General features: G+C 36.5%; 1 protein-coding gene across 12 annotated transcripts in view; it reads right to left on the reverse strand.

Annotated features, from left to right (window-relative positions):
• Positions 1-1,450: 1,450 nt before the first annotated feature.
• The window catches only part of ARHGEF7 (Rho guanine nucleotide exchange factor 7), a 311,991-nt gene continuing 289,908 nt past the window's right edge, over positions 1,451-23,533 (reverse strand). For 9 of the 12 annotated variants that reach the window (XM_072621952.1, XM_072621953.1, XM_072621951.1 and 6 more), the window contains 3 exons: positions 14,251-14,350; positions 13,623-13,677; positions 1,451-4,582 (listed from right to left, as the gene is read on the reverse strand). In XM_072621952.1, the coding sequence (XP_072478053.1) occupies positions 4,460-4,582; positions 13,623-13,677; positions 14,251-14,350 (278 nt within the window). In that variant the 3' untranslated portion in view covers positions 1,451-4,459. Of the gene's footprint in view, positions 4,583-13,622; positions 13,678-14,250; positions 14,351-19,163; positions 22,600-23,533 lie in introns of those variants that run through there. The other 3 variants (XM_072621961.1, XM_072621963.1, XM_072621962.1) reach the window with 2 other exon arrangements.

The raw sequence follows: 23,533 nt of genomic DNA on the forward strand, positions 1-23,533 counted from the left end.
ATGGAAAAGAGGCCAAGAAGATGGAGCTCATATTGAACGGGTTCCATTTTTTTCCTGTAAATTACAAGGCAATGAATGTTGTTTGCTGAGAGGGTGGGAGAGTGAGAACCTTGGCAGGTTTGAGGCAGTTTTGAAGAGCTGCTTTGGACAATGGCATTGCTGTGTTCGTCCTTCGTTGCCAAAGAAGACCATGCCATCAGAGAAATGACAACATAACTTGCACATGACTTTGTTTTGAGTGAGGGAGGGCTGTGCAGGTCACCAGCCTCACTTCTCTCCTCCAGAGCCATTTATATCCAGTGACCAGATAGTCCTCAGGATGACTGGAGATGACCCAGAATGCATTGGGAGACCTTGGCCCCCAAGGTGTATGCAGGTACTCACTTAGGGTGAGGCATGCCCATTCACTGAAATAGGCCTGTTTAAGAAGTAGCCGGGGCATGGCCCCTTTAATGAGGCAAAGAAAAGAAAGGCATCAGGCTGAGAGGGAAACAGCAACAGTTACTATTGATAAGCACTCTGAAAACCCAGGAGGGTTGAGAGGAGAGCCTTTAGGCAGGGGCCAGGGGCCCCATGGTGTCTGAGCATCAGAGTGAGGTAGGCTTGAAGGGAGCGGAGGGAAACTAGATAGTAAAACCCTAAGTCAACTGGGTATCTTTTGGCCATCCAAATTTACCTTCCTTTGGAGGGAAGGAAGGGGCGGGGGTCAGAGATAGGAGAGGAGGAGCTGAGTCTACTCACAGGGTTGTGTTTGTCCTTCGCTGCTGAAGAAGACCATGTCATCACAGAAATGAAGACATAACTTGCGCTTGACTGTTTTGAGGGAGGGCTGTGCAAGGTTGTTGAGTTTGTGTAAATCTACCTCATTAGTCGAAAGTTCTTTAGTTTTAAGGGCAAAAGCTTTACTTTGTAATTGTAAAATTCAGAGGTCAGGGATGGAGAATCACTAGTTGGGTGGTAAAGGCGAGGCAAGGCCACCTTTGGTGTTAATAAGCTGTAAGAATACTGAAAGACTAATCATTTTTTTAAGTTGCTACTCTTCTAACTCCATCCAGGCTTGATTACTAATATGCAATTGACTTGCTAATAAAATTTGTCTGACTTTCTACATATTCTATTGACAACTTAATTTTTCTACCTAGAATAATCTTCTTTGTCAAGTGTTGATTTTTATTTTTTTGTTTGTTTCATTTGGGGGGGAGGGAGAAGAGGGAAATTATGGTGATTGGTTTTTTTGATTTCTGCTTTTTTTGTTTTGTATCTTCAGCACTAAGCACATGCTATTTACTCAGGGAGGGGAATTCTTGTAATTTTACCTCGAATTTTCTCACAGGTTCCTAGTTTACTGAGGTCTACCATGTTCTTCAAATTTTTCTGGTCATAAAAAATTCATTTATTTATTAATAAAACACAGAAAATCCACAGGATGAAATGACAATGCTTCATAATATAGGAAAAAAATCATCGTTTAATATTAATTACAACAATGTAGCATAAACATTGTAGTAGTCAATACCAGGACATTATCTGTGACATTTAGATTAAAATTTTCTCCAGAGTTATTGTAAATGGATGCTCTAGATTTCCTAAACAAACAATTGGCAATTAAGAAAATCTATACAAAGGCAGTCAGTTGTTTAATGTCCAGGATGTCATGACACATGGTGAGACAAACAAGCACATACATCATTAAGTACACCAAAAGAATTTCAGATGCTACATTTCAAACACAGTTTAGAACTGAAAGTGCTTCACATCTATAGGATAAGAAATGGCTTCATCTCCTCATCCATAAAAGGTGAGAGCAAAGAAGTAACCCTTTCAAAGGTTAAATACACAGTGCCCCATTTTTAATGTTTATATCAAATTCCCAACCCCTCAGAAGGTCACACGGTGAAACATATAGAGTATATGTACAAAAGAACACATTAAAAAAAAGAAACACTCGAGATGCATTTTCTCTGCTTCCCAAAAACCTGACTTATTAATTCAAGGTTTGGGATCTACAGAAAGAAAAGGCAATGCATTAACACGGTCATCTTAATGACCATCCCTTAGATGAAGGAATGAGACATTAAAAACACCATCACACTTGAATTTAAATACTTCATTCTACTATTTAAGGCATGTTCTGTAAGAGCTCTATCCTGGCATATGCTGTCGGCTAGAGTAGTTCTTCAGCTAGGACAGATGTTATATCTCTCAGCAAAGAGACACAGCGGATACCACCTTTTACAAAGTGATGGAAAGAAGATCAGATCAAAGTTGTTCCTGAGTTAAAATCTGCTAAAGAAGGCAAACTTAAATACTTTCCTCCTTTGTATTGTTTTCCTTTGCCATGTCCTTTCAACCATAAGTAATTAAGGAACAAAATCCACCTTTAAGAAAACTTCCTAAATAAAAAAGCTGATATTTTTCATCTTGTCATATCTGCATTACATGTGAACTACAGCTTGTTGGAAATTCTGAATCTTGAATCAGAATGTCAAAATTCACTTATTCCCCACCCCCAATTTTCTCATCAATTAGATTAATGACAGATTGTATACCACAACAAAAGGTTTGTGTGTACAATGTTTCTAAAAAGATGATTAACTGGGCCACTGAGTTAAATTAAACAAATTCAGGACCAGAACCTTTAATGAGATGAAACTCACAGGAAACCACAATTATCAGAGAGATCCAAATCCTTTTAAAATTGCCATTTCAAAGGGAATTAGTGTATCAGAATAAAGGTATTATTAAGGGGAAAATGCTCCTTTTTTCTTAAGCCTAGTATACAGAAAATTCCTAAATTCAATCAATTGCCTTCCTGGGTACAGTCTACAATTTGTACCTGATACCCTTCTGATGTCAGAGGCTAGCTAGCCTTTCTAAGTCTTTTGCCAAGAGTCCCACTATACAGCATTGCAGGTTTTTGCCTCTTAAAAATGATTTTGTACATGCTCTATGAAACAATTCACTTCATTTGAAAACTGACTTAATCAAGAATAAAAAGGAAACAATCTGTGTGAAATATGAAACATTGAAGTTCCTGGGATCATAGGTCTTACATCACTGAAGCAGAACAGAAAGTGGCTATGCCTTAGGCAGGGCTTTTATCTACTCCAAGCCACTGGTAAGATTTTTAAATGCAAGACTGAGGCTGCCAGAAAGGCTCAGAAAAGCAAATATAATCCCAGACTTCCATTTCCCCAATAGCTTTGCAGTTTATACAGAGGGTGTGCAGAAGGGGAGGGAAAGGAAGAGAGGGAAAGTTTAAACTTTAAAACTTTCAGTTGGCTGAGCATAAAATGTAGATATTGCTTTATATTTGCCAGAGAAGGGAAAACCTCTCCCACAGAGCATTGTGCTAACATTTGCTGCATCCTGATGGAAAAATAGATCTCATAGAATTTGGACTGGCCTAATACAGAAACCCTATCTGTGAATGTTAGCTCCTAACATTACCTCTATTTGTTTTTGTTGGCTGCAGTGATTGTATAATAAATAATACATTTTATTTACATAATCTGGTTTTAGATTCCCCTTTTTGGAGGGAGGACAATCAGTGCACTTCATCAAGTTGCTAACGATCTATACATAAAAGCCTGTATGTGATCTCAAAAAATATAGTAAATAATCCTGATACTCACAATAATTAGACAAAGGAAACAATTGCATATATCTTTAATTGGCCACATTCGTGGAGGATGTCAGTTTGTCAAATGAATGTATGAATCATGGGCTCTTCACTTAAAATAGCTGAATGATCCTGGGCTCAGAACTTCTGCATCATTAATATTTTTAATACTGTTTTCAGCAAAGACTTACAAGCTATTTTAATGTTTGGACAGATGTAAATAAGGTTAAATTACTTTAGTGTACTAGAATAGAATGTATTTTTCATATTGTGATGAGAGTACGGGAGCTTGGAACAAAAAGGATGAACTACAAACAGGATTTAGACATTCTTATCTTCCACTCAGATGAATGCATGAATATGCCTTCTAACCCTTGTGACCGTAAAGATAAGAGGAAAGGAAATTCTAGCACGGTGTCAGCCCAGATGTAACAACCATGTATGCATTAAAAATTATAGATATTTACAAGAAATATATATATGTATATATTTATATATGTTCAATTAAAAGTCACTGATGAGAAACATGAACTTTTAGTCAGTCACTGCACTTTCCGTAAAATGAGGTAATTTAGATGCTAACAAATTTAATTTAATGCAGTTCGGGAGCCATGGTCTCTTATCACCACATATGGACTCTTCACTAAATGATTTCATCATTTCTATACACGCAATAAACAAGATCTTTTCTGTACACATGACAGGCAAGATAACCACTCCATTCAGTTAAATCCTGCTTTGCAGTGCGCTTGATGTAATACTGACTCATGTCAGAAGGCATTCCCAGTTTGGTCTAAATCACTGGTCTTTCAATAGAAAGAAAAAAAGGCAAGTTCATTATAAATTGGTTTCATCCCAAGCAGGATCATTCATATTCTTTAAGACTTTCCTTACAAGCTTTTCCAGATCTTTGCGTGCTCTTTGCTCTTCCTCTAAAGATTTCTTCATTTTTTTGTTATCCTGTGGGGAAAAAAAAAACCAGATGACATGTTAATTTATTTTCAGCACTGAACAGAACTTTCTTTCCCCAAAATACATGCTGCCAAGAAAAGAATTCCAAGGACTCATTTAATGAAAGTCTAGTGCAGATTCTAGTACTGTTACGATGCAACATATTTATTCAACACCCCAAAAGAGCTTACATAATTTCCTGGCATCATAAAGGAGAAATGCCTAATGGAAACTTCATTTAAGTGTTTCTTTATGTACAACTGCTACTGGGATCCAAAACATGTCCGCAAAGGAAAATAATCCTAAAGTCCCTTGTTAAAGATTCTTTTTTTTTTTACACGAACATTTGTATACACAATCCCTGTGTGCTGATGTATCATAAGAACGCAGAAAATAGGATGATATACTACGTCCCTACATCCTGCTCCTTTGTTGTTCACAATTACCAACAAGTACTTTGCAAAGGAATCAAAGTAATGATATGCCATACTCTGAGTAATGAATGGAATGGCTGTTCAGTAACAGTTCATTCTCAGATAAGACTATAAATCTGTCCCTAGTGAGAAAACAATGGAACAAGCAATAAGGTCATTACTTTCTCCAAAAGTAAAATGCCATCTCTTCTATTTTGACTGTAGAAATGGGCACAGGAGGCCAAATACATACTAAGAAATAACAGTTCTTCTAAAATGGCAATGATGAACTGGCTAATTTGTTAAGTGAGTATAATTTTTTTTGGAATGTTGGGGCTGGAGAGAAATAATCCTGTGGGGCAAGAGTGACACATCCTCAATAGTTTAAAAAATGGATGAAGATAAGGCTTTATAAACCAAAGAAGTTGGCATTTCCTAATAGTTTCTCTAATACGGTGCTAATCTAGTGCTATGGTAATAAAATTTAAAGCCATGTGAGTCCAGTGACTTTAAATTTTATCTTCTCAAGATCCAAATGAGCTAGGCATTCGACCATCAGAGCTACTGAGCTAGCCTTCTCTGACACATTTCAGATATCTTTTGGCTTGGCATTTTTATCATGGAAAGAGAACAGAAAAAAATAAGGAAGTAAAAGGGGTAGGGAGTTCTGTTTGAGAATCTCTTTGACAACAAAACTAGCTTCTGCTTCACTGAGGCTTTTGGAAGGAAGCTTGCTAAATGCCAATCTAAGAAATCTTAACAACATCTACTATAAAAAGCAAGCTGCACTCAGGAGGCCCCAGTGACTAAGCACTGCCAAAAAGAACTTCACTTACAGCAAGAGGAATTTTGCAGTCACCTGAGTAGGATGGGCTATGTTTGTGTTTCTAATAAAGACAAAAAAATCAGCTATATTTCAAAAAATACATGTTGCTCTTCATACTTGAGAAGGTGAAAGAGTAGCAGAAATCTATCTCTACTTTCTATTTTAAAAAAATCTACAAAATCTTCTTTGAAAGAATGGAAATAGTCCTTCAAAAAGGAAAGAATCTGAAGAATCAGAGGGGAATCTCTAAACTTTGCTTGCCTAGTGGTTAGAAGAACTAGCACTGAAAAGGAAGGAAAGCAGAAGTAGCCCTGAATATATGGAGGTATTTCATAGGTAGGTGAGCATCTGTCTTTAGAGAACAGAGCTGCACCCTCTGAATATTAGTGGTTTTTTGTACACTAAAGAAAGCTGGTGCAGGTCTATCTGAGGAGAGTTCATCCAGTAGCAGTGGAAGGTAACTCCCTAATGGGGGCTATCAATGAGATCACTGTTAACCTGACATGAATAACAGAGCTATTTTCTGGGAGCAAATATCCATGAAGTGCTGGAAAGCTTCCTAATAAGCCTAAACAAATTTCACAACTAGTGATTTTCATGAGGAAATAATATTAAGCCTGCCAAAATAAACCTAGGAAGCATGGCTAAGTACTAAGAAGTTCCAGGGAAAAAGTGAAGAACTTAGAAGAGATATATGAAATGTTTTCATCATTGATGCTAACTGAATGGAGCAGAAAAAAAGTGGAAGACGGTATCTGAGAATATGACGTGGATTTCTGAACCATGAATTAAATACTGAAATGAGAGTTCAGGTAATGAGAAGTGATAAGACAAAATAAAAACATTTATCTTGAGCCCCGGGTCAAAAGGGCTTTAAGAAAGTGTAGGGAGAGGCAGAGACAAGATGGCAGAGTAGGAAGACACATATACTCCAGCTCTGCCCCTACAGCCCGTAAAATATTCTAGAGCAGCAGAAGCCACAGAACAATGGAGTGGAGGAGATTTCCAGCCCAGGGTGCCCTGGAAGGCCAACAGGAAGGGTGTGTCACACTGGACCAGAGCTGCACACAGCTTAGCCTGGGCCATGTGGCACCAGGAGGAGCAGAACTGCAGCAGGCTTTGGGGACAGGATCCCCAGCAGAAGCAGCAGTTCGCAGATCCCTTAACCCACAGTGGCCAAAGGTCAGTGAGAGGGCCTTTTCAATCAGAGCAAGAAGGGAACAGGATCCTCCCATAACCCTGGCTGCAGCAGCAGCCTGGGTCCACTGCTGAAGAGGCTCAGCTTAAAGCCCCTGGAGGAACTGAGCAACTGATCTCAATCTCAGCCCTGAGCATGGTCCTAGGGCATGGCAGAGCTGGAGGACCCTGAGGAATAAACTGCTCTCCTTGATTGTGCCACTTTGGGGGAACTGAAAACTTACAAGTCCCCAGAATATACTGTACTCTTGACAAAGGACCCAAAAGTCAAGTAACTGGTTGGGAAAATGCCCAAAAAAGGGGAAAAAAAAAAGACTATAGAAGGTTATTTTCTTGGTGAACAGATATCTTCTCCCATCCTTTCAGATGAGGAAGAACAATGCTTACCATCAGGGAAAGACATAAAAGTCGAGGCTTCTATATCCCAAACATCCAAAATAAATATTCAGTGGTCTCAGGCCATGGAAGAGCTCAAAAGGGATTTTGAAAATCAAGTAAGAGAGGTGGAGGAAAAATTGGGAAGAGAAATGAGAACGATGCAAGAAAATCATGAAAAGCGAGTCAATAGCTTGCTAAAGGAGACTGAAAAAAATGCTGAAGAAGATAACACCTTTAAAAATAGGCTAACTCAATTGGCAAAAGAAGTTCAAAAAGCCAAGGAGGAGAAGAATGCTTTAAAAAGCAGAATTAGCCAAATGGAAAAAGGGATTGAAAAGCTCACTGAAGAAAACAGTTCTTTAAAAACTGGAATGGAACAGATAGAGGCTAATGACTTTATGAGAAACCAAGAATTTATAAAACAAAACCAAAAGAATGAAAAAATGGAAGATAATGTGAAATATCTCACTGGAAAAACTTACCTGCAAAACAGACCAAGGAGAGACAATTTAAAAATTATGGAACAACCTGAAAGCCATGATCAAAAAAAGAGCCTAGACATCATCTTTCATGAAATTATCAAGGAAAACTGCCCTGACACTCTAGAATCAGAGGGCAAAATAAATATTGGAAGAATCCACCAGTCACCTCCTGAAAGAGATCCAAAAAGAGAAACTCCTAGGAACATTGTGGCCAAATTCAGGTCAAGGAGAAAATATCACAAGCAGCTAGAAAGAAACAATTCAAGTATTGTGGAAATACAATCAGGATAACACAAGGTCTGGCAGCTTCTACATTAAGACACTGAAGGGCTTGGAATAGGATATTCCAGAAGTCAAAGGAACTAGGACTAAAACCAAGAATCACCTACCCAGCAAAACTGAGTATTTTTTCAGGGGAAAAAATGGTCTTTCAGTGAAACAGGACTTTCAAGCATTCTTGATGAAAAGACCAGAGCTGAAAAGAAAATCTGATTTTCAAACACAAGAATCAAGAGAAGCATGAAAAGGTAAAAAGGAAAGAGAAATCACAAGGGACTTACCAAAGTTGAACTGTTTACATTCCTACATGGAAAGATAATATTTGTAACTCTTGAAACTTTTCTCAGTATCTGGATAGTTGGAGGGAATACATACATACATACATACACACACACACACACACACACACACACACACACACACACATACACACACACACGCACACAGACAGAGAGCACAGGGTGAGTTGAACAGGAAGGGATCATATCTAAAAAAATAAAATTAAGGGGTGAGAGAGGAATATATTGGGAGGAGAAAGGGAGAAATGGAATGGGGCAAATTATCTCTCATAGAAGAGGGAAGAAAAAGCTTTTCCAATGGAGAGGAAAAGGGGGGAGGTGAGAGGAAAAACGTGATGCTTACTCTCATCACATTTGGCTCAAGGAAGGAATAACATGCACACTCAATTTGGTATGAAAATCTATCATACACTACAGGAAAGTAGGGGAGAAGGGAATAAGCAGGGTGGGGGCATGATGGAAGGGGGCATGATGGAAGGGGGGATGATGGAAGGAGGGATGATAGAAGGGAGGGCAAATGGGAGGAGGGAGCAATTAGAAGTAAACACTCTTGGGGAGGGACAAGGTCAAAAGAGAGAACAGAATAAATGGGGGGCAGGATAGAATGGAGGGGAAATACAGTCTTATACAACATGACATTATGGAAGTCATCTGCAAAACTACACATATATAGCCTATATTCAATTGCTTGCCTTCTCAGTGGGGATGGGTGGGGAGGGAAGAAGGAAGAGAAGTTGGAACTCGAAGTTTTAGGAACAAATGTTGAGAATTGTTTTTGTGTACAACTGGGAAATAAGAAATACAGGTAAGGGTATAGAAAGTTATCTTGCCCTACAGAACAAGAGAGAAGATGGGGATAAGGGAAGGAGGGGTGTTAGAAGGGAGGACACACTGGTGGAAGGGACAATCAGGATGCAAGGCATTTTGAAATGGGGGGAGGGGACAGATGGAGACTAAATTTGGAATTCAAAATTTTGAGGAAATGAATGTTGAAAACTTAAAATAAAAAAAGAAAGAAAAGGAAAGGAAGGAAGGAAGGGAGAAAGGAAGGGAGGGAGGGAGGGAGGGAGGGAGGAAGGAAGGAAGGAAGGAAGGAAGGAAGGAAGGAAGGAAGGAAGGAAGGAAGGAAGGAAGGAAGGAAGGAAGGAAAGAAAGAAAGAAAGAAAGAAAGAAAGAAAGAAAGAAAGAAAGAAAGAAAGAAAGAAAGAAAGAAAAGAAAGAAAAGGAAGAAAAGGAAGAAAAGAAAAGAAAGAAAAGAAGAAAAGAAAGTGAAGGGGTAGGGAGAAACTGCCTACTTGTACCAAGTCAAATACTAAAAACTTTAGTAGATAACAACAAAAAAGAAGAATATCAATAGAATGGATCAGTAATTCATAGAAGACAATATCCCACGAGAGACAAAAGAATGAAATTTATGTCCTCAGACATATGTGTACATATGCAGACAGACAGAAAGACATAGGTACAGAGATAGAGACAAAGTCTTGGTAATAAACAAGGTGAATCCTAATGCAAAAGACCTAAGCATTTAGGAATTCATGATAGAAAATGAGAGGAAAGACAACTATAATCTGACATATATACCTTTAATTCAGGGGTGGGGAATCTGTGGCCTTAAAGTCACATATGGTCTTAAAGGTCCTTGGGTGAGGCCTTCTGACTGAATCCAAGTTTTATAGAACAAATTCTTTTATTAAGGGGATTTTTTTCTGTGAAGTTCGGATTCAATCAAAGAGTGGCCTTGAGGCCACAGCTTCCCCACCCCTGCCTTAGATTATGCTCAAGTAGATGCTGAAGGATTTCCAGAAAGACTAAGAAAGATATTATAGCCTAAAGTTCTAGTAGGAAAAATAACCTAAAAGGATGGGAAGATCTCCAGAATGAAGTTCTTAAGTCATAAATATAGAACATTTCAGAAATGAAAAGGAACTATCCAAATAGGATAATAATGGAATTAACAGGGAATAAGTTGAATGATTTTGATTATTAAAAGCAATGCCCAGAAAACAGAAGTATGAGTGAAAAATAAAAAACATTACTATGGTTCTATAGAAATATTACAATAGTAACAAAAGTACTAACATTCAAATTGAACTGAATGGAGTAGAGAAGGAAAAAAAAGGTCTCTTTAGCTACGTTATAAAGGAAATAAAAGAAAAAGCTCAGGCCGCTGCTTGGGGTAGATGGGATGATGATGGGAAAATGGAGAGAATGTGTTACTCCTCAACTTTTGGGGGGGGGGGGCGCTTCATTTTTTTCTGCTAAGGAGAGTGAGCTTTAGACTGATAAAAATAGGACAAAAAATGGGCAAGAAGAAGATAGTAAGGCAGTGTCCTAGCCGCCCTCAGTGAGTTCAAATCACCTGATTTAGAAAGACTATAACCCAAGACACTGGAAAAGGTTGGCTGTGATTGCTGAACAATCAGTGGAGATGTGCTATAAGGCAGGAGACCAGTAAATATTGTCTTAATTTTTTAAAAAGGGAAGAGAATGAAGTCTGTGGATGATAAACCAGTGAGTTGACTTTCATTTCTGGCAAAATTTAAAAGAACACATTAGTAAAAAGATAGCTTGGGAGCATTTAGAAAGGAAATGGTAATCAATAAGGAAGAATATGATTTTTAAAAATTAGTCAATGCTAGATTAACCTCATTTTCCCTTTTGATATTGGTACTAGATGGTAGATCAGGCAAAGATCACAAATTACAAACCTGGATTTCTACAAAGTATTTGGCAGTCTCTCATGTCATCTTGTAAACAATGGGAAAAATTATGATAGTATAGTTGGATGCGTTCAAAACCAGTTGAATGCTAAAGCCCTCACCGCCACCCCACCAAAAAATATGAATGGGTTGATGTCAACTTGGAAGGAAGACAACGATGGAGTATAACCAATAATCTGTTTTGGGCTCTGTGCTTTTCAACACTTTTGTTAATAGCATAGATGAAAGCAGAAATCATATGCCTATAAAATTTCCAGGAGACATCAAGCTGGGAGAAACAGCAAATACTTTAGGGTGACTGAGTCTAGATCCAAAAAGACAGGTTGCAACACTGTGCCAAATCTAATGACATGAAACAGGGACAAATGCAAAATTCCATTTTTGTTGTTATTCAGTCATTTCAGTTGTGTCTGGCCCTTCTTGATCCCATTTGCAAAAGATAATAAGAGTGTTTTGCCATTTCCTTCTCCAGCTCATTTTTAGAGATGAGGAACTGAGGTAAAAAGGGTTACATGACTTGTCCAGGGTCACAGAGCTAGTAAGAGTCTGAGGCAACCTTTGAATTCAGGAAGATGAGTTTTTCTGACTCTAGATCTGGTGCTCTATCAACTGTATTACCTAGCTGCCCTTGTAAAAGTCCCATACTTGAATTTTAAAAATTAACTATACAAGTACTGTACAAGATGACGGGGGTATGTCCGGAAAATAGTTCATATGAAAAAGACCTGGGTTTTTTAGACGACTTCAAATTCATTAAGTAGCAAACAGTGTGAAATAAAAGCCAAAAAAGTTAATGTGATAGGCTACAGTGACTGGCATGATGTTTACCATACCCATGATGCTGAAACATCACGCTTAGTTTCTAGGACTTCATTTGAGGAGGGACAATGACAAATTAGAGAGCTGTAGGGATAGGAGAGAAGGATGGTGGAAGAATTGGAAACCACATCAAAAGAGGATTAATTGGAAGAACTGGTGATATTTAACCTGGAGAAGAGAAGACCTGGAGTTGGAGGGTCAGAAATACAGCAATCCTCCAGCAGAGCCATTATTCAAAAATAACTGGTATCAGAAAAAGATCAAATAAAGTGCATGCCCTCAAAACAGATAATAATAAAGGTTTTAATTGGGCTTTATCTTGAAAAATGAGACAGAATTATAATAAGTTATAGTTTGAACAAAGACTGAATCAAGTGTTGATTTATTTTGAAGGAGTTCATTTTTTCCGAAGACCTCATTCATGATATGTTTGATTTTCATAGCACGTGGTCAAAAATTAATATTACAAAAATAATTTAGAATTTTATTTATTTTGAAAGGTCTTCTCTTAATACTTTTGTAGTCAAATTATTCTCTTTTGGAGTGCCTATGAATTATCAGTGGAATACTGGCAATATGGTGGAGGGTAAGAGGGCTAGAATAGGCAAGGATACTAGAGTGAAGCTGCGGGAAGAGTAATTATGTAAGTGGTTAGTTCATTAGCTAAAATTTTAATCTTATGACAAATTTTGCTGCCCATATAACCTCATATGAATAATAGAAAGCTGGTCTCAGTTAGGAAAACCTAACATATAATGCCAAATCATTTAGCCACTTAGATCCCCCAACCAAGTCTAAGCAACCATAAGCCTAGTTTCCAGGACAGCTGCTGATCAGCACTGATAACAAGTTTCAGCACTGAGAGTTTCCAATACCAATGGCAGCACAGGTCTAGATCATAATAAAAGACAACCTTATAACTGAAGGACTAAGAGAATGGCAAGGGCTATTCTATGGAAATGGTATTAGACTCTTTCTACTTGGTCCCAGACAGTGGACAAGTAGAATAATGGAAGAGAAACGGGTCGAAGCTGCGGAGATACAGATTCAGTTTCAATTTAAAGAAAAACTTCCTAACAATTAGAGTTGGTCTTCAAATACTTAGAACAGGCCCTTGAGAATCAAAAAATAAGTAGTGATACCAAAAAAAGCCCACCTACTCAACAGTGGAATAGGCTTAAGAGACAGTGAATTCTCCTTTACTGGATATTTTCAAGTAGATGATCACTTAGGGATTACAATTAATCTAGTGTGATTACAATCTGAGTAAGCATAAAAAAACATGGAACTCTTTTGTAGGATTGTGGCTATTTTCCATCCTTATCCTGGTACCCCCAAGATATATCTAACAGGCTAAGGCTGAGATGAGTGGTGTGATTTTTTTTTTCCTGTTGTCATCAGCCTCAAGTAAATTGCTAGAGAGAACCACCTGAGACTGCTGAATGGCTTGGGTCTTTTTATAAAAAAAAAAAAAAATCAGTGAACCCTCTCTCCCTCTCTTGAACAGGTATGTGAAATATTTCTTTAAAACATTAAACTACTTGAAGACATGATTTTCTATGCATAATTAGGGATGTGCCAATGTATGCATGCATTTATACAGGATTTTACTTTTTTGACTACATATACCCACCTGTCTTAATTCTTGAACTTCATCTTTTAATGCATACACTGTGTCAACAAGACTCCTGGAAATAAAATATAATATGGCACATTAAATATTGCTATTCAGCTGAGCAGTTACATTAAAATAACTTAGTCAATAGAGTACCTGTCAGAGTATTTGTTAAGTTGTTGCTCTACCAGGGGTGGGAAACCTGTGATCTGGAGGCCACAAGTGGCCCTCTAGGTCCTCAAGTTCATATTTCACAGAACAAATTCCCTTAATAAAAGGAAAACTTGGACTCAGTCAAAAGGCCAGCAGCCAAGGGCCTATAAGGCCACATGTGGCCTTGAGGCTGCAGGTACCACACCCCTGCTATACTCTTAAATATTAATTTTTCCAATGTTACAATGGTGACACCTGAATTAGAAGGGTTTAAAACTCAACTGATTTGTGTAAATGGCAGAATTCTTACTCAAAGCAAGATTCAGCCTGTGGAAGAACAGTGAAAAGCATTTATAACTATAAGCCCACTCTCCTCAAGCTTCACCATTGACAGTGGCAGTTCCATCCAGGGAACGGAATAGGGGTAGAGACAGCAGACAGGTATCAAATTTTGAATTTGCAACCCCCTTTGAACTGTTGGAAAACATCTTACTTTTCCTCTATCACAGTCTGACCATTACTTTTAGTTTCTTCCACTATAATTTTCTCCTCTTCTGGAAGCAGAACTTGGGGAGCAGATTCTTTACGGGTACCTAGGATTGTTAAGAAAAATTCCAAAGTAAGTGCAGTGCCAATACTAAGTGAAAGGACTTGACATTTACAAGATCTCAACTACTATGATTCTCAGGGTCAGGAGTTTTGTATAATCTATGATATTTCTGTTGGAATCTCAGTCTATTGCACTTATGTCACTTGGAACCAAATGCAGGCCATGGCACCATTTTCCTTTCTCTACTACCTCTGAGACTCTTCCCTGAGAGTGAAAAGGAAAAAAGAAAAACTGATAGTCTAGATCATCTTAGACTGAAAACATGTCATAGACTTTTATTTAAAACAGATTTTTCATTAGGGAATAAAAGAAACTTTGGGTCATATAGTTGCCCATGATAGCAACATCAATCTGGTGTAGACATTTTAAAAAACTAAACAAACATATACACTGGCCATGGTAATATACATTAAAAAAAAAAAACACATATACATGTCCACTAAAACCTTTACATCTAAAATGAAGTGTGAAAAGGGATATAGAACTACTGTGGCATTTTAGTTGGAAAAACATCAAATTTAGTTAGTGGTTCCTTGTAAACTATTTTCTAAATTCTCAGGAATATAAACAATTGTCTAAATAAAAAATAAGAAGATTGGATATAATCAACAGATTGTCCGATCAGCATCTAGCACAGTGTCTTGGTACACAGTAGATGCTTAATAAATGTACGTTGAAGGAATGAAATCTGCATTGTTCTGAAAAGTCCAAGAAATTAGGGCAGATTTTTTTAAAATGGGGAAATGGCAGATATAAGAAATAACAACAACAATTAAACCTTTTTTAAATAAAGAAAAATTATAATTATGACAAAGTTTTAGAAAGCATTTAGTGTAGTGAGACAGTATAAACTTATAATTTTACATACCTCTAAAAATTATCACATACATGTAAGACTGAAAGTGTTATTTGTCTAAGAAAATAAACTATCACAAGTGGAACTGTGGTAGTTTTAAAAATACGTGGCCCAATAAACATACAGACCAGACTATCTGTTTAAAAAGAAATGTTGCAAATTGCTTCATTATGGGCCCTTCAATTTCAGGACTGCCCTTCTGTGTTTACACTAATCAATTATCTTGAAGAACATCTATCAAACACTTCTGTGGTCACAGAACTGTGCTAGATGTTATTTATTAAAAAAAATCCACATAAAACCACAAGGTTGTTGTATTATTATTGACTTCAAAGAAGACACAGTGACTTGTGTCTAATTCTCAATGTATGCTCTTGAGAATGAATCCAAGGATTCAGCAACCATTGAAACATAAATTCAGAGACTTCCTAAGAAGCTCCTATTATACAAAGATATTTTTCAATCACTCATATCTTCAGTATAGATTATCTAAGGGCATTGCTGCGTACTATGAAACACATCATTAGGTGCCATTCAGTAGTAACTCTGGTCATGTTTTGCTTTAAAAAAAACCAAACCAATAAGAAAAAGAAGCTTCTGAAGCATTCGGAGTAATTTCAGTGCTATTCATGCATTCCTTAGACCTGTATCTGATACCTAGAAATCAATAAGCCCCAGAGAGGTGAGAAAGGAATACAGCTCTGAATACACCAAATCTAATTTTCTGGTATGTTTATTAAGTTATTTGAATGCTATTTCAAGGACAACCCTCGTACCCATGTTCTTGGGAAGAAAAATGCCATACTGTATTCCAACTGTTGTATCACACTTTTGTTCAGAACAGCAAACTGTTGCCTTGTTCATACTGCCCACCTTTACAGAAAAAATACACATTCTTTTATATACTGAGGAAGTATATAAGGTGATTCAGTCTATGCCTTATAATCGTCTCCAAAAGTGATCAATCCCTGGAGTGATCTTCTGACAACATCAATTTAAAAAAACAAAACCCTCCAGACTTGTTATAAATTTGAGTCCTTCATTCCTCAGGCTGGCAGATGTAGGAGATATCTCTAAAATTCTCTTCTACATCACCTTTAAATAGAAACCTCCCATTTTGCTAGTGGGAATGCAGCTGGGCCATAAAGCCACATGCAAAGAGGCTGCCAGAGAGAGAAAATGGCAGCAAAACAAGTGATGGGGAAAGCATTTGGAAAACTGCTAGATTAATAATAACAATAATGACGATGATGATCAAAGTGTGTTACAGGTTATCTCCTTTGATTCTCACAACAACCCTGATCCAGAACTGAGATTAAGAATTCAGAAGACTAAAGGGGATCCTGTTCCTTTAATATGAAAAAAAAAAAAAGTGTTAGACTCATTACCATAGGAAGAATTCAATGTTTTTTATTTTTCTACAAATGTACCAAAATGTGCACAGGATTCACATGGCTATTCCATATATGTAGGAGAACAGTTTCTTTATCATCCACACGAAGAGTATCAGACTGATGATACTTAATGGAATAAAAAGCTTAGCCACATAGATTTTCCCATTGTTATCGGTGACCCAATTTACATAGGATTCCCAACAGATGATTCCTGCACTGTGTTCAAATCAAAAGAGCACTTATTTTGTATTTTTGTCATATTCATCTGTAATTCCACACATCCTCAAAATGGAATAGGATAACAAAAGCTTTAATAAAATCATTTCATACTGCAGTGTACTGAAAACACTGCAATTGCTATATAAAATACATTGTTTCCAAGTTTAATTCAAATTATTTCATGAGGCTATGATGAATTCTGAATTATGGAATGGCCCGAATTTCTAAATTTTCTCTGCTGAATGATTTTTAATGGAGATTTTACATACAGTTTTCAAAAAAAAAAAATTACACCTCGTACCTGCCATTTACTTGTCTTTAAAATAAGACTATCATGTGATCCATGATAAAATGCTATTTCATAGAGGAAGTATGGATATTGGGGGTTTGTTTTTTCTTAAAAACTCTGATCAAGTCACAACCTCTATGCTTCAGTTTCTTTATATCTAAAATGTAATGACAATACCAATCTACTTTGGAGACTTGGTATTGTGAGGATTAACTAATAAAAATACCAGTGTTTACATATTTTGGGACAATAGAATTTGCCACATGAATTCTTAAAGGAAGAGCAAAAATCTCCTTAAAATACAGGAAATCTTAGCTATCAATTGGCAATATATAGGTAATCTTGTAAAAAATAAAATCTCCGAAGAGATGCTCATTAATACACATACTCCATTAACTTCCATTGCTATTAATGCTTTCTAAAGCCTTTGTACATGCATATGTGCACATGAACATGAATGTATATATAAGAATGGCAATAGAGAAACTTAAGATTGGACTTGTATTGATGATATGTTTCCTTCAGCTGTGGATATTTGATTCTTTAAAACTATCATTATTTAAAATATCAGTTTTCAGAAAATGGTTGGAGGGAAGTTTTTTTGTGAAGATTTAAATTACTAAGCCAGAAAGTCCCTATAATAATGATAATTTGTCCCCCTTCCTAATAAATTTCCTTAAGTATTGAAAACTATGAAATTCTAAATTTGAGATCATTAAAGTAATGAGGTAATAATTTTCATTATTTGTAAATATTTAAACTGCTACATAAGGGAAATTATAACAGCTATTATTACGTCACACTGACAAGTACAATGGCTAATTTCTTACTCAAACTTTTAAAAAGTTGGCAAGCTGAGAAAGTACTTTGTAAAGTGATAAATTAAAAAAGGAATTAAAATGAGTACTTTTAGATGTCGTCATGGCAATGTCCCCCCCTAACTCTGTATTAGACAGATGAATTAAAAATCACCCTCTAAAAAAAATACACAAATAATTTTGATGAAACATTATCTATAACCCTATAAAGCTGCATTTATGCAAACCTAGACAAAATGGTTTAAGGGGGAAAATATAAATTCAAACAATCACTTACAGACTCACAAAACTTCAGAGGAAGAAGAGATATATTAGATCCTCTAGCCCAACTCCCTTATTTTACAAATGAACAAATAGACTAAGAGAGCTGAAGTGACCTGCCTAAAGAAACACTGTGGCCTAACTCTCAGGTCAATGTACTCTTCATTAAATGCTATTAAAAAACAATAATATTTTGCCAAATTCCTTAATAGTCAGAGGTTTAACAGAATGCAATTCCTATTTTCAAAATGGATTTGTGGCAGAACTACAACTTAAGCATCCTTAAGTTTCTAAGAGGCTGTTTATGCAGCTGAACCCAGAGAGATCCTTAAGAATGGCAAGATTATTAACACATTATCAATGTGAAATGTCTTCTAATACTAATATTTCTAATACCTACTTTATTTTCTTAAAAAGGAAAATAGTATTATCTCATTGACAGAGGAACCTAATCTTTAATAAAAATTCTCCACTGCTAACATTGACATGATTGATAGTTAAGGTTATAATAAAACACTAATTCTTTTTGGTCTCTGGCCAAAGTCTAACACACTTTTAGTGACTCCTTCATATTTATTTTTTATCCATCTCTCCCACCTTCTTACTTAATGTGAGAGAGAACTTGAAAGGACTTTATCTCGTAATTTTTCATAATTTTTTAAAAAGTTGTTCTTTTCTCCATTTATGGCCAATTGGGGTGGGGGAGGAAGGTGTATTTTCTGTAGAAAATTAAACTTTTGGTGGTTGAATTATTTTGGAAAGAAAAAGTTTGAAAGAAACAGATGAAAGAACAAACAAAATGAAAGGAATAACCAAACATTCTCTAAAGCATCTTTTAACTCTGAGAAAACGCAAACCTGGGAGGGACTTCAAAAAATACTGTATCACCTGGCTCTCATTTACACAATGTCATTTTTTAGAAGAACAGCCAAATAATATAAGACTTTAAGCTACTCTGGTTTTCCCCATGGGATAATTAAATATTAAAAGCCACAGGCTAGCAAATGCAAAATTTATTTCAACTGTACATAACAGATGTCTTTTTTTATAAAACAAACACTTCATTGCCATATGCAACCACAAACAATAATAAGCATACTGTACAATACAATGCAACATTCATATACATCCAATTCATATTCTCAAACGGCAGTCACCTACTAAAGATGGCTTTTCCCATTCACAAATGAAATCCACAATATATATGTGTGTGTATGTATATATATGTCAATGCTTTACGTCACTATGTACACATTACTGTGTTTTGGCAACTTTATGCAAAACACTCAAGTAATAGATCATGATGTGAATTTATGGTAAATACTAATTCACTGGAAACATCATTTAAGCCATGTATAAAAGTACTGACAATGGCCCACACCTACCTTCTAATTCATAGTCTTCATTTGTTCATTATTATACTAACTGTACACATATATTACAGAATTGCATAAACATAAGGTACTATTATCAGCTTAAGTTCCACAAAAATAGAAACACTGAACCTTTGGACTGCATACCACCATTGCCACACTGGTATATCTTTTTGTTAGTCTGTTAAAGCCTGCAGTACTAATACTTTTTAAATCAGTTCACAACAGTCAATGGCATAAGACAAAAACAAAACAAATCAAAAACCCAAAGGACAACAAAAAAAACTCCTAAAAAACAAAAAAACACCCCACTGGATTTTTCTTACTATAGAGTGATCTTAGCTTCAACAAAAAATATCACCACAATGATGTTAATTAACTTCTACAATAAAGAAAAGTTTTGGTGCATAAAGCATCAATAAAAACCTCAGATGTGTATTACCAAGAAGTTCCTTAGTGTTATAACGAAAAATTCAAGTGCAGGAACTATATGTCAATATTGTGATAATAGGTACAGTTACACAGTAAACAGACATATAACAGAGTTCTTCTAAGTAATGGCCTTGAAAACAATGCAGAAAGCATTAATAAATATTTGCCCCACAAGTTAAATATCATAAATAGATAACTATGATATGAAAATTAAAATAAAACTAAATTATTTCTAGATTCATTTCATTACAAAGTGAGCACATACATTGTAGTACTGTTAACTTTCTTAGAAAATTCAGTACTCGATGTGAACTAATTGCATACATAAACCTAGTCACCTTGGGATATGAATAAAGGACTCTGAATTCTTAAAAAAAATTTTTTGGTGAATTTTTCAATATGCATTGGCCAACCTTCTTTAAAATATGAAACTATTGGGAAAATAAATAAATCAGTGACTACACTGCAGCCAACTGAAATTTCTTAGATGAGAAATGTTGCTAAATTATTTCATTATGACTCACCTTCCTTGTACAATCAACTCATATCACATTAAAGTATGAAGTGCTAAGTCTATTGGACTTTTGTCTCAGGTCTGGCAGAGATTCATTAGCACCTTTGGGCTGGTGAGCAACAGGCTCCACCGTCCAGGAAAGAAATAAGTGTATAACTTGTGCTAGAGCTCTATAAAAAAGGAAAACCAGGACACTGAATCCATAGATTTGTGCATGTGCAGATATGCTTGGGGGCTTGGAGGGGAGATAAAGGGAGAGGCAGATTACATTCACCTGGAATTACAGCCACCCTAAGGAAAGGAAGAAATGAAAATACTCCAATGTTATTCTTCATTTATTATGGCATTTTGTTTCTGGATGCTGATGTAAGCAAATACTTCAAACAATACTGTGGTTCTATCTTGACACCAAATGCATTGCCACTTGAAGAGAACACAAATTTCCCTCTAGTAATGACCCAGATGCAGATTTGAAAGCTACAACTGAATGCAATGGTGCTATCACATTCAGTTCTGTGGGAAGCAAAACTTAGAGTCTGAGTGGGGTCAGTGAAACCCTCTTACCGCAAATCCCAGAAGACTGGGGAATATTTTCTTTCTTTTTTTCTTTTCTTTAGGATCTGAAAATATTTTTCGTAATTGTGAACTGCACGCCAACCTTCTGACTTCTGAACAGCCTTAAACATCCCATTACAGGAAGGATTTTGCGTACATATGGGATTGCTGTAATAAGGTTTCACTGCTGTTGGTTGCTGAAAACAAATAAATGTGTGTTCATGGCTATTACATACACAGTAAATACATATGTCAAGGGTGCAGCCAAAGCTATGACTGAAGCCAAAGCATTTGATCTCTTAAGTAGACCTACCAAAGGCCAGCCTGAGCACAGTCTACCCATAAGTTTCAGAAGCTACATGCGTAAGCTTTCAGAACCTCAACTTTTGGCAATATGTGTACCCACTTCCTTGGTACCATTTGGCAGGAATTTTTCTCACTTGGGCAGTGGTAGTTGTTGTCTAAGGGAAGGGCTAGGGAATGCTTTGCAACAACTGGGCACTTAACGAAGTTCACAGCACCTTCACCTGGGGAACTTCCATACTATGGCCAAACAGGGAGTATCAGGATGAACTCCCTGGACCCCCCCCACGAAGCATGGAGTTCTGTGAAGATACAACCTCAACTTAGGAAGCAGATCCTTCTTCATTCATACCTGTTAAGGCAAAGAACTATGCTAGCAGTGTGAAGAAGGCTCATGATGATTATCAAATGCTCTTGTAGATTGTTCAGATCCACGGACATCTGAATTAATTTCGGAGTACTTTCACTGAACATTTTTATCTTTCTCACTGCTATTTTATTCTATGCCTACTTAATCTGTGTGTTTATCATACATAGAAAATTCAACCATAATAAGGCTAAAAAGTATCTCCATATTGCTAGCACTTAAATCACAAACCTGTGTGGTTTCAGTACAAAATACAAAACGTTCACACTACTGTATCCAAAAAAAGGAAACAGTTGCTACACTGACAAAGTCAAAAAACAAACCATTGGGAGCTACAAATCAACAGCTATCAATAATAGTAAAGTAACAACAACAACAAAAACCCAACAACAACAACAGAAAACCAACTCAAGTATATCCGTAAGTGAATATACTGTCTCCCTTTAGTAGTCAGGTATTTGGATGTGTATTTAAGTTGGCGATCAAGCTTCCACCATGTACAATGGAAAATATCAGAAACGCTCTCAAAAGTTGTTAAAATATCACATTAAAAAGAGACGAGGAACAGCGAGAAAACATCTAAGAAAAGCAGGCTGTGATACAACAAGCATTTGTTAAGAAAAGCTCAGAAGTGCATTAGTTCTGGTGAGAGATATATGAGCAACAGCTCTTACGAGATGTAGAACCCATTCTGTAACTATGGGCTGTCCATATACTGTCATAGTCAGAGTCTTCCGAGAGGTCTGAAGGCTCCAAACGAGAAAGGCTACTGCGACGACCCAAGGAGTCTAGACTTGATTGGTCATCATCAGCCAAGACGTGATTATGCATCAGGTCAGTGCCTTGCCATGCTAAGGATGTATGGGTGAAATGAAATGGCAGATGTGGATAGGCAGAGGTGGGATGAGGAGGAGAACATACAGGAATAGCCACAACCAAAAAACATGAAACAAAAGCAAAAAAGGTGATGGGAAGAGAAGGAAAAGAGAAAATATTGTTAACAAAAAAGGCATCAAAGCTTATCTATCCTTATTTCTGCCTGGGTTTTCATACTCTAAGCATAACTTAGAATAAAGGCTAGAAAAGTAAAACTAGACCATATCTTTAAGAATAAAACTAGGGCACAATAATCTTTGAATTTACTTTTTAAGCTGCTATTCATTTTTGAGTCTTTAAAAATATTAAATTAAGTCCTACTACAAAAGACAATCCTGTAAATGCTTGACCATTAACCAATAACATTTAAAATTTTATAATACACAACAAATAAATCTGTTTCACTTAATATTTGTAAAGAGAAAAATGGCTAATTAAAAGTGTCCCAGTCATTAAAGGGACAATTGGTAGGCTGCAAAATAATTTTAAAATATTTTTGACTTACTTCCTTACTTCTTCAGCTAGCTCTCTGCCAAGACTAGAAATCACCAGTAGTCATCTTAATGAATGGGGAAAGGGGGTGTATGTGCCTAAACTTACCTTCTCAAATATGACCACTGTAAAAAGTTCAGAGTGGAGAAAGGAATTAAACAGAGTCCACTTCCCTCTCTTTCTCCCACCTCCCATGCCATACTTTGTGTGGGTGTTGCCAAGCTCCTTAATGGAATGAAAATTAAGCCAATAGAAATACTTGAAACCAGAAGCCATGGGAGGTGGCTGCATCATAGACATTTTGTGCTTCTGTTAACTAGGATGTGAACCCTGATTGGGAGCATCGTCACCAAAGAACACAATCGAGAAAAGAAATGTGCAGCAAAGTTGCTAATGTTAAAAGGAGGATCCTGAGAG

This window comes from Notamacropus eugenii, chromosome 6 (assembly GCF_028372415.1).
Source record: "Notamacropus eugenii isolate mMacEug1 chromosome 6, mMacEug1.pri_v2, whole genome shotgun sequence".
NCBI classification, from domain to species: Eukaryota; Metazoa; Chordata; class Mammalia; order Diprotodontia; family Macropodidae; genus Notamacropus; species Notamacropus eugenii.